Source organism: Amaranthus tricolor, chromosome 14, assembly GCF_026212465.1.
Source record: "Amaranthus tricolor cultivar Red isolate AtriRed21 chromosome 14, ASM2621246v1, whole genome shotgun sequence".
In the NCBI taxonomy this organism is placed as follows: Eukaryota; Viridiplantae; Streptophyta; class Magnoliopsida; order Caryophyllales; family Amaranthaceae; genus Amaranthus; species Amaranthus tricolor.
The window spans coordinates 2,165,135-2,178,018 of NC_080060.1; the positions used below are offsets into that span (position 1 = coordinate 2,165,135).

Genomic DNA, 12,884 nt, shown 5'->3' on the forward strand with positions numbered 1-12,884 from the left:
ATATTTAGGCCTTATTGATACTTATTTAATTAAATTTTATATTCATCTTTAATGATTATTATTAGTGTACCCTGTACATATACCATTAAATACTCCTATACTCCTATATATATAGGAAAGAGGGGACAAACAAATCGATAATGCGAACAATAATTTAGATATTGAGGAAACAAAAAAATCACAAATGATGAGAAAATGGATAATATGAAAAATTTGGTAAATAATTAAAAACAAAAAAAAAAAGATATAGTGCCAAAATGTGTGACATGGCAATCGCTGGAGCTAGGGAGTTAAGGTAACCAGAGTTCTATTCGTGTCAGTGAATAGTTGACACCCTGCAAGTTGCCCCTCATGTGATGGTCGGTCAATTATTTTCTCGGTCAATTATTTTGTCGCAAGTCAATTCATAAAAATGTCTATTAAATGATTTTTTGTTTGCTTTTTAGTTTTTTTTTGTTAGTTAAAAGATTAAATTATTATTTGGTACAATTGATTTTTTAGGCAAAAAGAAAAGACTAATAACCAATACATAACTAACCTATTAAACATTTAGCAATAGTCAATAAATAACTTTATTAAAGATTTTTTTATACAGTTAGCTTCAGCTACACTTTCAACTTCTCAAAAAAATCAACTAAAAAAATCAACAGTCAACAATTATTTGTCAAATACCTCTATATGTTAAGGACTTTCGTTTTACCTTTATAATAGGATTTAAATTCACACTAAGATATATTTTTCATTTGAAGTTTTTCTTTTAAATTGAATCTCACCTCTATATATATATATATATATATATGAATCAATTGCCAAAGCAATTCATGAACTTTCCTCAAAAAAAACTTCCTCCCTTTGTTATTAACTACACTATAAACACTATTTATGAATCAATTTTGTTTTATAGTTTTTTTATGTATAAAGAAAAATATAGTCAATTGGAATTTTGAATGATTTTTCTTAATTCAAATTATTTTATATTATTTTTTATAATTTTTTATTATGTACATTTGAAATTATTCAATATAAAATATTACATTGAGTTACATAAAAGCTGAAAACTTAGTTATTCAAAAAACATATGAAATAATATGTACAATGTAACTGAAATAAAACCCGATTTTTAATACATACTTCTATAAAATTAGAGGATTTGACATTTAAGAATTCACTAATTTTTAAATTAGACGGTCTCACAGTGAGACCATCTCTATTGGGCTGGCCCATTATACACTTTTTGTCTTAAAGTGATTACTTATGACATTAAAATGATCACTTATAATTTTAAAATAATAGCATATTATAGTCTTAAAATGAATACTTATAACCTTAAAACGATTACTTATAATTTTAAAGTAATTAATTAAAAAAAAAGCTAATTATATAGATTTATTTCATAACCATACGGTTTCATAGAACATGGGGCGTTAAGAATTTTAGCAATTCCATATAGATGGGCTAGTATTTATTTGGTTTTTAGTTTGGTTACCCACTTTCACTTAACTTCTTTTCTCTAAAACACTCAAAGATCGTTGAAATACACACGTATTTGCAGTTACGTTAGCCAGCTGCCATTTCCACGTTTCTCCCCAATTTCCTCTTTCACTCTCCTCCTTTTCTTCCTTTTTTTTCTAATAAATGATAAATCATTCAAAATATCATAGAGTATTGACATTTCTTTAATTTTTAATTTTTCAATCACAAAGAACAGAACCCAGATACAGAAAATCGAAAAACTAAGGGAAACAAAACAGTTAATTCCACAAATTTTTGAAAAATATTGATGGATAGCATTTGTGTGAGATCTGGGCTACATGGGCTGGGCTCATCAGTCCCATTGAATAATGGGTTGGAAGTATTTCGGCCCAACCCATCAGTTTCCTCCGTGGGTCGATCACCGGCTCCGATAAAAAATGCAATATCAGTTGATAAAACGGCGGCGTCTTCAACATCTATGGTTTCAAAGTTTGCATCTTTACATTACCCATTTAGATCTTTGTTTCATGGAGGTGATAGAAAGCAGAGGTCTAAAGGTGTAGCCTTGGACGACACCGTTTTGGTGGAGGAGGAAAACAAGGTGGGTTGTAGTAGTAGTGATTTAGAGGGGCACAATGGGAATTGGGTTATGAAATTCCTCCATGTTAGGTCTCTTTGGCAAGGTAAAGAAAATGGAGGGCCAAATGGGAATTTTGAAAAATCTTCATCTTTTTGTTGTGATGGAGATGAAGGATGTAAAGTGTGTGATGATGATGGTATTGATGATGATGATGATGATGATAAAGAACAAGGGGAAAATGTAGAGTTTGATAGAAATTCATTTTTCAAGATGTTAAAGAAGGTTTCTTTGAGTGAAGCTAAATTGTATGCTCAAATGTCTTATTTGGGGAGTTTGGCTTATTGTATACCTAGCATAAAGGTATGATCTTTATCTAATTTTGTGTTTTTTCCTCACATTTTGTGTTTTTTATATTTATATACCTATCAATATTCATATGGGTTTATGTTTGATGTTGTTATTTTATGACTTGTGTGTGTGTTTTTGGCACATGTATATGATAGCACTTGCACATTATTAAATTGATTTTGCTAGCAAGGGTGTTTTTTGTTCAATTATATTTGAAAGAAATAAAATTGACAGCTAATTTGAGAATTTGGATTTGAATTCTAAGCCATATGATATGGTTAAAATTTGAATGTGAATTATGATCCCTTCTTATGGAGAAGCTATAATTACCTTTACTATCACCACAATCATAATACAAGTTTGAGTGAATCCATTGTTACTTCAAAAAATATTCGTAATTACTTGTTAATTATGAGAGTCTATGTTACCCAGACTCTTCATTTTGCTGTACCCGTGTCTGATCCTTGATGCTCGGATATTAGTATGGAACTTAGACACTTCACTTTAGCCATACAATTGAATATTTGGATGTGTCCGACACTTGAACACATACCAGTATCTTACATAGTACCCAAGTCCAAGTAACATAGATGAGAAGAGAAGGACAATACAACCCATCACCCCAAATCTAATACCAAGTAGCTCACACTTTTGTGGGGTTTTGTCCTTGAGAAGTCGAATTTATGCAACCTTACTCTTGTAATAAGAAAGAGGACAATGTGACTATTAATTGTAGAAGGAGAGTAAGAATCTTGAGAGGTAGTGACTTTGTTGGTTAATCTTGTAAGAGTATATTTAATGGTTTTTGGTAGTAGTAGTAGTTGTAGTAGCTATAAATCCGAACTACGATTGTAGGCATATGTTTGTTGAGCTTTTTATTTGATGGTCTTTCCCTGCTCAAAGCTGTTATGATCAAGAATACTTCTATGGTTGATTGCTACTTGTTGCATTATGGTGGTTTTGGTTAAGGATTTTTAGGGGAACTGGGGTGCGTTACAGTGTAAAAAATGCAGTAACAATTGTGATCCGGTAACAGAATTGCGATGTGGTAATAGGGTGATCTGGTTATCTTTACGCCCAAAATATTGGTCGAATAATCAGATATCCCTTGAAATGGCTCAAAATTCGATCTTTTACACCTTTGCAACACCAGAATTATCGGTTCGTTTGTTATGAAAACCTTTACAAAGTTGTCGATGCGATGTGATGCGCCTAATTTTTACACTGGTACGTAAGTAATTCAAATTGCATTTGGCAGCAATGCAAATATTCCTGATTCAATCATCTTTAAGTTTACCTCAAAATAGTATTTAGTTTTAATGATGATAATTAAGTTCTAACAAAATCCAATTTATTTTCATTAATTGGAACTTTGGAATTGGTTTAAGGTCAGCTTATCTAGACGATAATCGAGTGTCAAATGGTTTGTTGCTCTTGGTCCGAGAAATAATGTGCGTTTATTTAGATTATTCTTTTTCGAGTTTCTAATTTTGTATGTTCTTTTGTTTGTGATGGAAAATAATCTAAGCGTTTCTTATGTAGCCAGGAAATCTTCTGAAGCGCTATGGCTTACGCTATGTGACTTCTTCGATTGAGAAGAGGGAGCAGTTAGCAGAGACCGAAAAGAAAGAACAGTCGTCTAAAGCTGAAGCAGAGCAAGTGGAGGCCGCCCGATGTGATGACCAAACGAACGAAAAATCTCGAGTGAGAGAATCAGCGGCGTTTAAGGCTGCAGCATCTGCTGCGTCTTATCTTCATTCGCGAACTAAAATTTTGTTTCCGTCTAGTTCCTCATCTTCAAAAGACAAGGTGGATCAGCACGCGGATAGTGGGAATCTTGATATTAACTCGGAGATGGCTACTCTTATGGCGACCACCGATTCAGTAACAGCTGTTGTCGGTGCGAAAGAGGAAGTCAAGCAGGCTGTCGCAGATGATTTGAGTTCTATAAGTTCATCACCGTGTGAATGGTACATATGTGATGATGATAAGAGTGCTACAAGATATTTCATCATTCAGGTAATTTGAATTTACCTCGTCTCGTTAGTGTGTTGCTTATTTTCATGCTATAGTTTCTACTCTCGAGATCTTTGCATCGAGAGCCTAGGGCCCTAGATTTTCGTAGCGATCCTTAATATTGGTTTGTGCCAAGCATGGAATGAAAACGAGGCTTTTCTGTCACATAATTGCCGCTTCATAATGGATTTTGAGCCTACCGAACCGCAAAATTTCGTTACGTAACATGTTATTTCGTTAGAATATTAGCCATTATTCTTTTTTCAAGTGTTTTAGGTTTTAAAAAGTCTTTAATAAGTATTAACTTAATTATACTTGTATTTTCTTGAAAACTTTGAATTGAATTACTATGATAAAACGAAACAGTTTTCAATATAACAATTCACATTGCGATATCTTTGAAATGAGTCATATCACCGCGAGTTGTTGTGTCCGCCACTTCATGACTGTTACCGCAACGCGACAATATCTGCAATTTTTTTCTATGGTGCCGGGTGTATTAGGTTAAGTAAAATTATTTTCAAGTCTATAGGCTATGTTGCTCGGACTCTTCATTTTGCTTCACGTATCCATGTTCGATCCTTGATCCTCGTATATTCTTATGGCACTTGGACACTTCATTTTAGGTCTAAAATTGAATATTTAGACATATCCGACACTTGGACACGTACAAGTACACAAGTACCTGAGTTCAAGTAACATAGTCTATAAGGAATTAGGGATCATCAATTGGCATTGACATAGTATCACTTTTTAAGATTCCAGCTACCAATGATTGCGTGTAAACTAATTTTGTGTAGGGCTCCGAGACGCTAGCTTCTTGGCAAGCTAACTTGCTCTTTGAACCCATTCAATTCGAGGTAAATTCAATTTTTTTTTTCATTGTTGCTTGTTCTATTTTGTTCGAGTTGTCATGATGAATTTCCTCGTGTAGTATCCCTAACAAAATATAATTCCCTTATCATTATCAGGATCTAGACGTGCTTGTGCATCGAGGCATATACGAAGCTGCCAAGGGCATGTATCAGCAGATGTTGCCCGAGATTCACGCCCACATCAAAACTCATGGTAGCCGTGCCAAATTCCGATTCACGGGTCATTCACTTGGTGGAAGCTTGTCGTTGTTTATAAATCTAATGCTATTGATGCGAGGTGAGGTTCCGTATGCCTCGCTTCTTCCTGTTATCACTTTCGGTTCTCCTAATGTCATGTGTGGAGGTGATGGGCTGCTACGCAAACTTGGATTGCCCAAGAATCATATTCAGGCTGTAGTGATGCACCGTGATATTGTACCCCGAGCTTTCTCTTGCAACTACCCTAGGCCTGCTGCGCAATTGCTTAAAGCGGTGAATCGAAGCTTCCACAACCATCCCTGCCTGAATAGCCAGGTATCTTTCGTGATTACATGATGAATTGGCCACTTGTTATCACTAGAGGTGTTCAAAACAGATCCGACGACCCGATATTCATCCGACCTTGTAACCGAATCCGATTTAACCCGACTTAAAAATGGATTTACAATTATGTAAAACCAATGTGGATACAAAATCCTATTATAAATCTACCCAAAACACCTAATCTGAAATCAACCGGATGATGCAAATGAACACCTCTAGACTTATCTCTAAAAACGAAGAAAAATATGTTTCAATTGTAATTTTCCTTGTGTTATGACTCCGATATATATTTCTTATACATTGAATTTATTACCATCTTTGGAGTTATCAAATGTCGAGGATTAATTGACTATCGTTTGACTCCAATGTAGAAGTGTATATCTTATATCGAATATTGTTCAAGTTTTGGGTGACTTCTACATACTTAGAAAGACTATTTTGCAAACAGTCGTGCACCTTTTGACATATGTGACCGTTTAATTGCAGAAGCTACTCTATGCACCTATGGGCGAGATGCTTGTTTTACAGCCAGATGAAAAATTTTCCCCGCAACACGATCTACTTCCTTCAGGGAGTGGTCTATACCTCCTAACTCACAAGGGCGGTGATGCCAAAGAGGGGGAAAAGAAACTCCGAGCTGCGAAGAATGCATTCTTGAACACACCTCATCCTTTAGAGATCCTAATTGACCGCTCTTCTTATGGTAATGGCGGGTCTATTCAACGTGATCATGACATGGACTCCTACCTCAAGTGTGTACGTGGCGTGATTCGTCAAGAACTCAGTCGAATCAGGAAGGCCGAGAGGGAACGGCGCCGTAAGGTGTGGTGGCCACTTGTGACCCCACGTGTCACCGAAAACAAAATTCTCTTCGGTCCGGTCAATGTGGGACAGACTCGATTCAAGTTTTCCAGGATTGTTAAGACCGGGAAAGATTCCTTGAAACGGTTTAGTAGGCTTGTTGCATCGCAACATATGCATCTGCTTGTTGTGCTCTTGTTTCCTGCAAGATTGCTCCTAATAGGATACAATGCGATTACTTCGAGTTCATCATAAAAGTTTCTTGTATAGAATGTGGCTCCCTAAATTTGGTTGATAAAATTTCTTAATTAATTGGAATTTAGAAGCTCTACATAGTTTAAACAAATTCTTGATTATTTATAAGAAAATTAATGGTCAAAAGAAAAAGAAAAACAATTGTATTTGTAATCTTGTTTTTCTTTAAAAGTTGTAATGGTGGTTGTAAACATATGAAAATTGTAGTTTAGAACATTAAATAGATGGTTTAATATTTTATTAATGAAATATGAAATAATTATGATTTTATGATATGAGTGTTTGGCAAACAATTAGTATTATAGTTAATAGTTGATTATTTGATTAATTGATTTATAACAAAATGTTTTAATCAATTAATTTGCTCAACTCTAATATTAGATGGTTTAACTATTTAATTTTCTATTTGTTTTTTCTAAAAGGGTTTATCTATTTGTATTTAAATTTGTTAAAATTGTCTAACAAATTATTTTACCAAATACATTTTTTATTTTTTATAATTTTTTGAATCTGGTGTGTGACCAAAAGAAAAAAGGAAAGTGAAAAGGTAAAAGAATTGATATTTTGAAATTTTTATGGCGGACAATGGATGAGATGTCCCAATAATAATATCACAATCATAGATCCCCCAATATATTAGGCATGTTGCCCAATAAGCAAAGATGGACTGAGCATGTCCCTTTTGTTAAAGGTCACTGATTTGGACGTTATTTTTAACACACATTTGTGTTTGGAAACAAGTATTTTATTTCAAATTATAAATTTTAATAATGAAATTATAAATGAAGAATTTGAGAACGACAATGTCTGGATAATTATTCTCAAATTCTCAACTTTAACTACTTTAAAAACAATGGTGAAATTTGATCAAATCTAAATTTGAAAATTTTTTATTTGCCAAACAATAAATTGGGCCAATTATAAATTTTTAAATGAAATATTCGTTTTCAAACATAACATAAGATTTGTTCCTCTTAAATAAAAATAAAAAGATAACTTAAATACGACGAGAATTAAAAAGTGCGGCTACGTGGGTCATAGACACAGTCAAAAATAAAACCGTAGCATATTTTATAAGACAAACAAAAAAAACTTAATAATAGTATGCAAAATAAGATGGGTCAAATGTGAAAAACGTGTTGAGTTTTAACGTTGTGAATGTTGAGTAATTTGTTGTTTTTCTTTTTTTTCTAAATTTGTCTTTTTCAAAATTTTGAATGGTGACTTGGTACCATGTATAACTTTTAACAATTATTCAACATTTTTTTCTAATTTTTTTTAGATAAAAGGGGACTATTTTTTTTGAAACTAAACCCTCACAATTTTAAGGAGTCCATCTTTTGATTGGATTTGAAATTTTCATATATTCATCAGAATACATTTTTCAATGTAAAAAAAAATACCATTTGAAAAAAGTTAAGACATTTCAAAAAGTTGGAATAGTGATCTAAATTATAAGAACCTCCAAATTTATACAGATTGAATATTCAGTGTTATTGAGCTATAAGGTCCCCCCCTTTACCCGTTTGCAACATGTCCTTGTGTATTTTGGATCCATCAATGACTTTATTTAGCTCGTTTTGTCTCGGTCCATATTTTTGAGTTAGTGATACGTGTAGAATCATGAATCCGAGGGGTTTAAAGGGAGTTGGAACTCGGAAGTTTGTTTTTCAATTACAATCGCCATCATCATTATGATAAAGGAGAGTGCGACCAAAGAGTCCGTCGGCTCGAGAAAGATCTTGTTTACACTCAGCCCGTTTGTATTCACAAACAAACAAGTGTCGGAAGTTAGCGCTCGGCAGAATCCATGGAAATCTCAAGCAAATTATTGCAGCAGCAGAATTCAATATCATAAATACAAAGATGGAAATATAATCCCTAAAAGCTAGAATATTTGTTGTACACTGCAAATTTATATGTGTGAACTTGTCCAAAAACTGGAGTTTTTATTTACTATAATGAAACAAGAGCAAGATTAACACCAAAAGTACTCCCATGATAATGGCAAGATGGTATGGTCCGATCATAGGTCGAGTTTACTGGCTAAGTACCACGAGTGCATAGCAAGACAGCCGAAAGAAAAGAGGTTAGCCAGAGAAGACAATCCATGTATCATACCGAACTTCTTATTCATTTGTGCAAGCTGCGGGTTTTTCTTTGCGACTTCTTGGTTCTTGGTCCACCCGACTTCCTCCCCAATGTTGTTCTCCCGCTCAACCTTGTGCCTCTGCCGCATCATCTGTCATGAGAACAACGTAAGAAACTTCCCGGAGGGGGGAACATAAATAACAATGCATATAAGTTAGTCATGGATACTCTTTTATGATGACCAAAATGCGTGCACATTTTCGAATATGACGAGTTTTGAGTAGATTTTCTCAAATGCTCTTTTGCACAGAAGGGTTACTATGCAACTGAAACCAAAGTCAAGGTACAGCATAGTGCAAAATGGCATAACGGTTATAATTTCGGTATCACCGTGGTGATGCGGTTGCCGTACCACCAAATATCAGCAAAAATCACGAGATATCCCTTAAAACGCGGTTTTTTACATCTTGATAACAAGGGCAATATCGGTTCGGTAAATTTTAAAACCTTTACAAAGCGGGCATATAATGAATCTCGGGAAATGTGAAATTTCGTGACCTTCGCATAATCAGATTGCATGCTCTTGCAATGCTAAATTTCTAATAGCCAACGTGTTCAGTAGACTATCCCAGGGCTTTATACCGATGACCAAGTAAGTAAGATGAAGCTTCTAGAATCAGAGTGCGCAAAACAAATAAAATATCAACAGCTTTGCAATAATTTTCAGGTAATATACGCATCAACATAATTTGTTTTTGCATCTCGCACACTAAAAAGACTCATTCAACTCGAGGAAGCGCAGGTGGGAGAGCAAGTCTTCATTCAGAGGACCATCACACTAACTAATGTATGTCTATAAGAATGAAAATAAGGTACCGGAAAGATAGAAAGCCAAGTTAACGAAAATGTCAAGTCTAATTAAATAATAGTTTCTAAATAGTTCAATTTTAGCAATCGAATCACGGGTGACCTAGATACGATACACCTCTAAGCGCTACTAAATCATCCCGGAGATTTGCATATGTCATGGGAACTCGATAATACCTTTGCTGGTATTTTTTATCGACTTAGAACATCTTTCTCACCATCATTGGCCATTAGCGAAAGACAATTAGCCATCCAGGGAATTCCTAGATTAAAACAAATGGGTTAAGATCGTATTGAAGACAGACTAGGGCACTCCCCGGGAGCTGATATATTTGACAAAGCAGATTTTATGACTTCTCTTCATTACATTTCACTCACACAAGGTTAGAACGGAGGATGAAGCAACTACGGTGTTCAAGAAAGGAAGATGGAGGATTTACCTCCATTTCCGGGGTAGCCCATATGCTAGGGAGGTTAAGGTAACAAGTCCACTATCCCTCGGGATCACATACAACCACTACCTCATACAATCACCTCCAAGACTCCAACTATTTCCGTTTTCCTATTTTTAACTCATATTACCTCTCAAGTGAGAATCTCAAAACAATTTCTACCCTCAATCTAACCAAAGCATAGCATCAACAATATTTGATTATGAATAAAATGTATTCCCAACCAGTGTCACATGATTCACTAATATTCTCGCAAAGCGAAAATCGAAAAAAGATAACTATGATTGGTTTTAGGATGTTCTTGGGCAAATTTGAGCGAATCGCAAATTCAAAAGGCGAATTATGTTACAGTGTTCCCAACACACATTCAACAACGTTAAGTTTATATTTAAGGTAAATATGTTTCTTATATCAAACACATACAACGACAACAAAGCCAAACACCTTAATCCCAAAAGATTTGGGTCTGATAAAAATAAAGGACATCATACTTTCACATATAAATCACAAAGTGTCAAAATTTACACAATTACATCCAAACAACAACTAATTCACTTCCAAAAAACACAAGACTTTGATTAATTAAGTTAAGAACATGATATTAAAAAGAGGGAAAAAGAGAAAACCTTGATAGTCATAGGAGTAAAGACCAACAAATTGGAGAGATTGAACAAAAAAGCAAAACCCAGAAACCCTAACTGATACTTCTCAGTAGAAGATGATGATTTCCATGGATAAAGATACCCAAACGACGCCGTTGAAACAGCACAACAAACACCCACCAAAGTAAAATAAGCAGGAAACATCTTACTCTGCAAATTCCCAAATTGATGCCTTGGCAAATTCCTAAAACCACCCAACAAAAACCAAAATTAAACAAAACAAATTAAAAAGATAAAAGATTTAACTTTGATTAAAGAAAGTAAATTGTTACTTGAACATAATAATCCCACCAATGAAGGTGGCCCACAAAGCAGCACCCCAAGCAGTGGAAAAACATAGGAGATGAGATAATTTGAGGATAGTTGAGAGAGATGAAGAATTTGAGTTTGATGATTTGAAGGTTTCTGGGGAGAAGATTATCCCAATTGCTAAGAATGATAGTGCTACAACAAATCTTGTTAACCACCCCATTGTTGATGGTTGATTGTTGGTTGGTTGTTGGTTTTTGGTGTGAAGTGAAGATGGGTAGTTGTTGGAATGGAGATATGTAATTGATGAAGGATGAATTTCTTGACAAAAATGCAAAAAAAAAAAAGGGGGTTTGATTTGTCTAATTCTAGGTTCTTGACTTCTTGGGTAAACCTTGAAAAATAGAAATGCAATAACGATTATTTTTTTCGCTTGTAAAACCAAGAATTTTAACTAGAAAATGAATATTTGTTTGTTCTTGAGAAAAGTATAGATTTTTTTTAATCATGAATATTTTCATAAATAATACTTTGTTTTCTAGTATTGTTAAACGCTACTATTTTGTTTTCCAGTGTTGTTACTTTAAATACTATAATTATCAATGTTTTGTAAATAAATGTCAAAACGCTAAACACCACTTAAAATGTTATTTTGTCGAACGCTATTAACTTTTATTAAGTATCATTTTAACTAAGATAAATTCGTTCGTTGAACACACTCTTAGTGGTATTTCCTTATAAAAAGGATGATTCCACTATTTTTTTTGTCATCGTTTCACCTTACTTTCACTGTTTCTTATGGTGTGTATCTCTTGTTCTACTCTGCTTTCTCTATTTGGATAGAAAAAGATGGGTTTTACAACCCATATTTTTCAAGTGACATAGTTATTTGTCTAAGTTTTATTATCTCATTAAACATGCTTTTAGGACTTGAAAGTATGAATTATAGACAAAAATAAATCATACTATCACAATTGTATTGTAAAAATTTTAAATTACAAGAGTAGAGTCGGTCAAAAAACTTGACTGCATTAGTATTACTTGTAACTTGTGATTAAATTTGTAACAGTATATGTCAAATTGAAATGAAGTGATTTTTTGATAGGTCGAGTCAAAGCATTTCTAATTGTGCAAAAGTTTTATGAGTTGAATTTCAATAGTCTTTAGATCTAAGTTGATAATAAATCTAACAATGAACTCATGACAGCCGATTAGCAAATGTAAAGCGATTACTAATGCATATTTATAAAGTTATTAAAATATCAATAATAAAAAATTAAAAGGTATTATATTATTACAGTCTCATTTTATAACTTGTGTTTAATAAATTAATTTAGTTGTAGCTATGAAAATTTGTGAGAAATTATGAATTATGATGATACATCTTTGTAATGACTTTAGGGCTGACAAAAGGGATGTAAGGCGAATTTTTGAAATTCTTGAGTGAAAAAAAAAAATTAATTAAATAAACGAACCTTTAAACTTTTTTCAAAAGTAAGCGTCCAAACCCCAAAGCTGTGCTTTGGAGTTCGCAGTTACTACCTGCGAACAGCATATAAGACAAACTAACTGTTCGCAGTTGGTAACTGCGAACAGTTCAAAAAACACAAAATAGTTGTTCGCAGTTAGACTGCGAACAGCAAAACGAAAAAATAGCTGTTCGCAGTTAGTAACTGCGAACAGCTATCTGACC

At 33.7% G+C, this 12,884-nt stretch overlaps 2 protein-coding genes and 1 pseudogene across 2 annotated transcripts; 1 reads left to right on the forward strand and 2 right to left on the reverse strand.

The window, feature by feature from the left end:
* The window catches only part of LOC130800130 (transcription factor MYB12-like), a 10,360-nt pseudogene extending 8,688 nt beyond the window's left edge, over positions 1-1,672 (reverse strand).
* LOC130799753 (phospholipase A1 PLIP2, chloroplastic-like) lies at positions 1,494-7,143 on the forward strand. Its single transcript, XM_057662972.1, has 5 exons — positions 1,494-2,413; positions 3,944-4,420; positions 5,218-5,277; positions 5,389-5,805; positions 6,301-7,143. The coding sequence occupies exons 1-5, from the start codon at positions 1,781-1,783 to the stop codon at positions 6,868-6,870; spliced, it is 2,157 nt and encodes a 718-aa protein (XP_057518955.1). The 5' UTR covers positions 1,494-1,780; the 3' UTR covers positions 6,871-7,143.
* Positions 7,144-8,677: 1,534 nt separating this feature from the next.
* Positions 8,678-11,615, reverse strand: LOC130799933 (uncharacterized). The gene is made up of 3 exons (XM_057663231.1): positions 11,215-11,615; positions 10,907-11,126; positions 8,678-9,112 (listed from the first exon to the last, which is right to left on the reverse strand). The coding sequence occupies exons 1-3, from the start codon at positions 11,412-11,414 to the stop codon at positions 8,897-8,899; spliced, it is 636 nt and encodes a 211-aa protein (XP_057519214.1). The 5' UTR covers positions 11,415-11,615; the 3' UTR covers positions 8,678-8,896.
* Positions 11,616-12,884: the final 1,269 nt, after the last annotated feature.

Coding starts and splice junctions, on each gene's coding strand:
- LOC130799753 (XM_057662972.1), top strand. CDS start 1,781: ATGGATAGCATTTGTGTGAGATCTGGGCTACATGGGCTGGGCTCATCA. Junction 2,414..3,943: donor ATTGTATACCTAGCATAAAG/GTATGATCTTTA, acceptor TTTCTTATGTAG/CCAGGAAATCTTCTGAAGCG. Junction 4,421..5,217: donor CAAGATATTTCATCATTCAG/GTAATTTGAATT, acceptor AATTTTGTGTAG/GGCTCCGAGACGCTAGCTTC.
- LOC130799933 (XM_057663231.1), bottom strand. CDS start 11,414: ATGGGGTGGTTAACAAGATTTGTTGTAGCACTATCATTCTTAGCAATT. Junction 11,127..11,214: donor GGTGGGATTATTATGTTCAA/GTAACAATTTAC, acceptor GGGTGGTTTTAG/GAATTTGCCAAGGCATCAAT. Junction 9,113..10,906: donor TTACTCCTATGACTATCAAG/GTTTTCTCTTTT, acceptor TTCTCATGACAG/ATGATGCGGCAGAGGCACAA.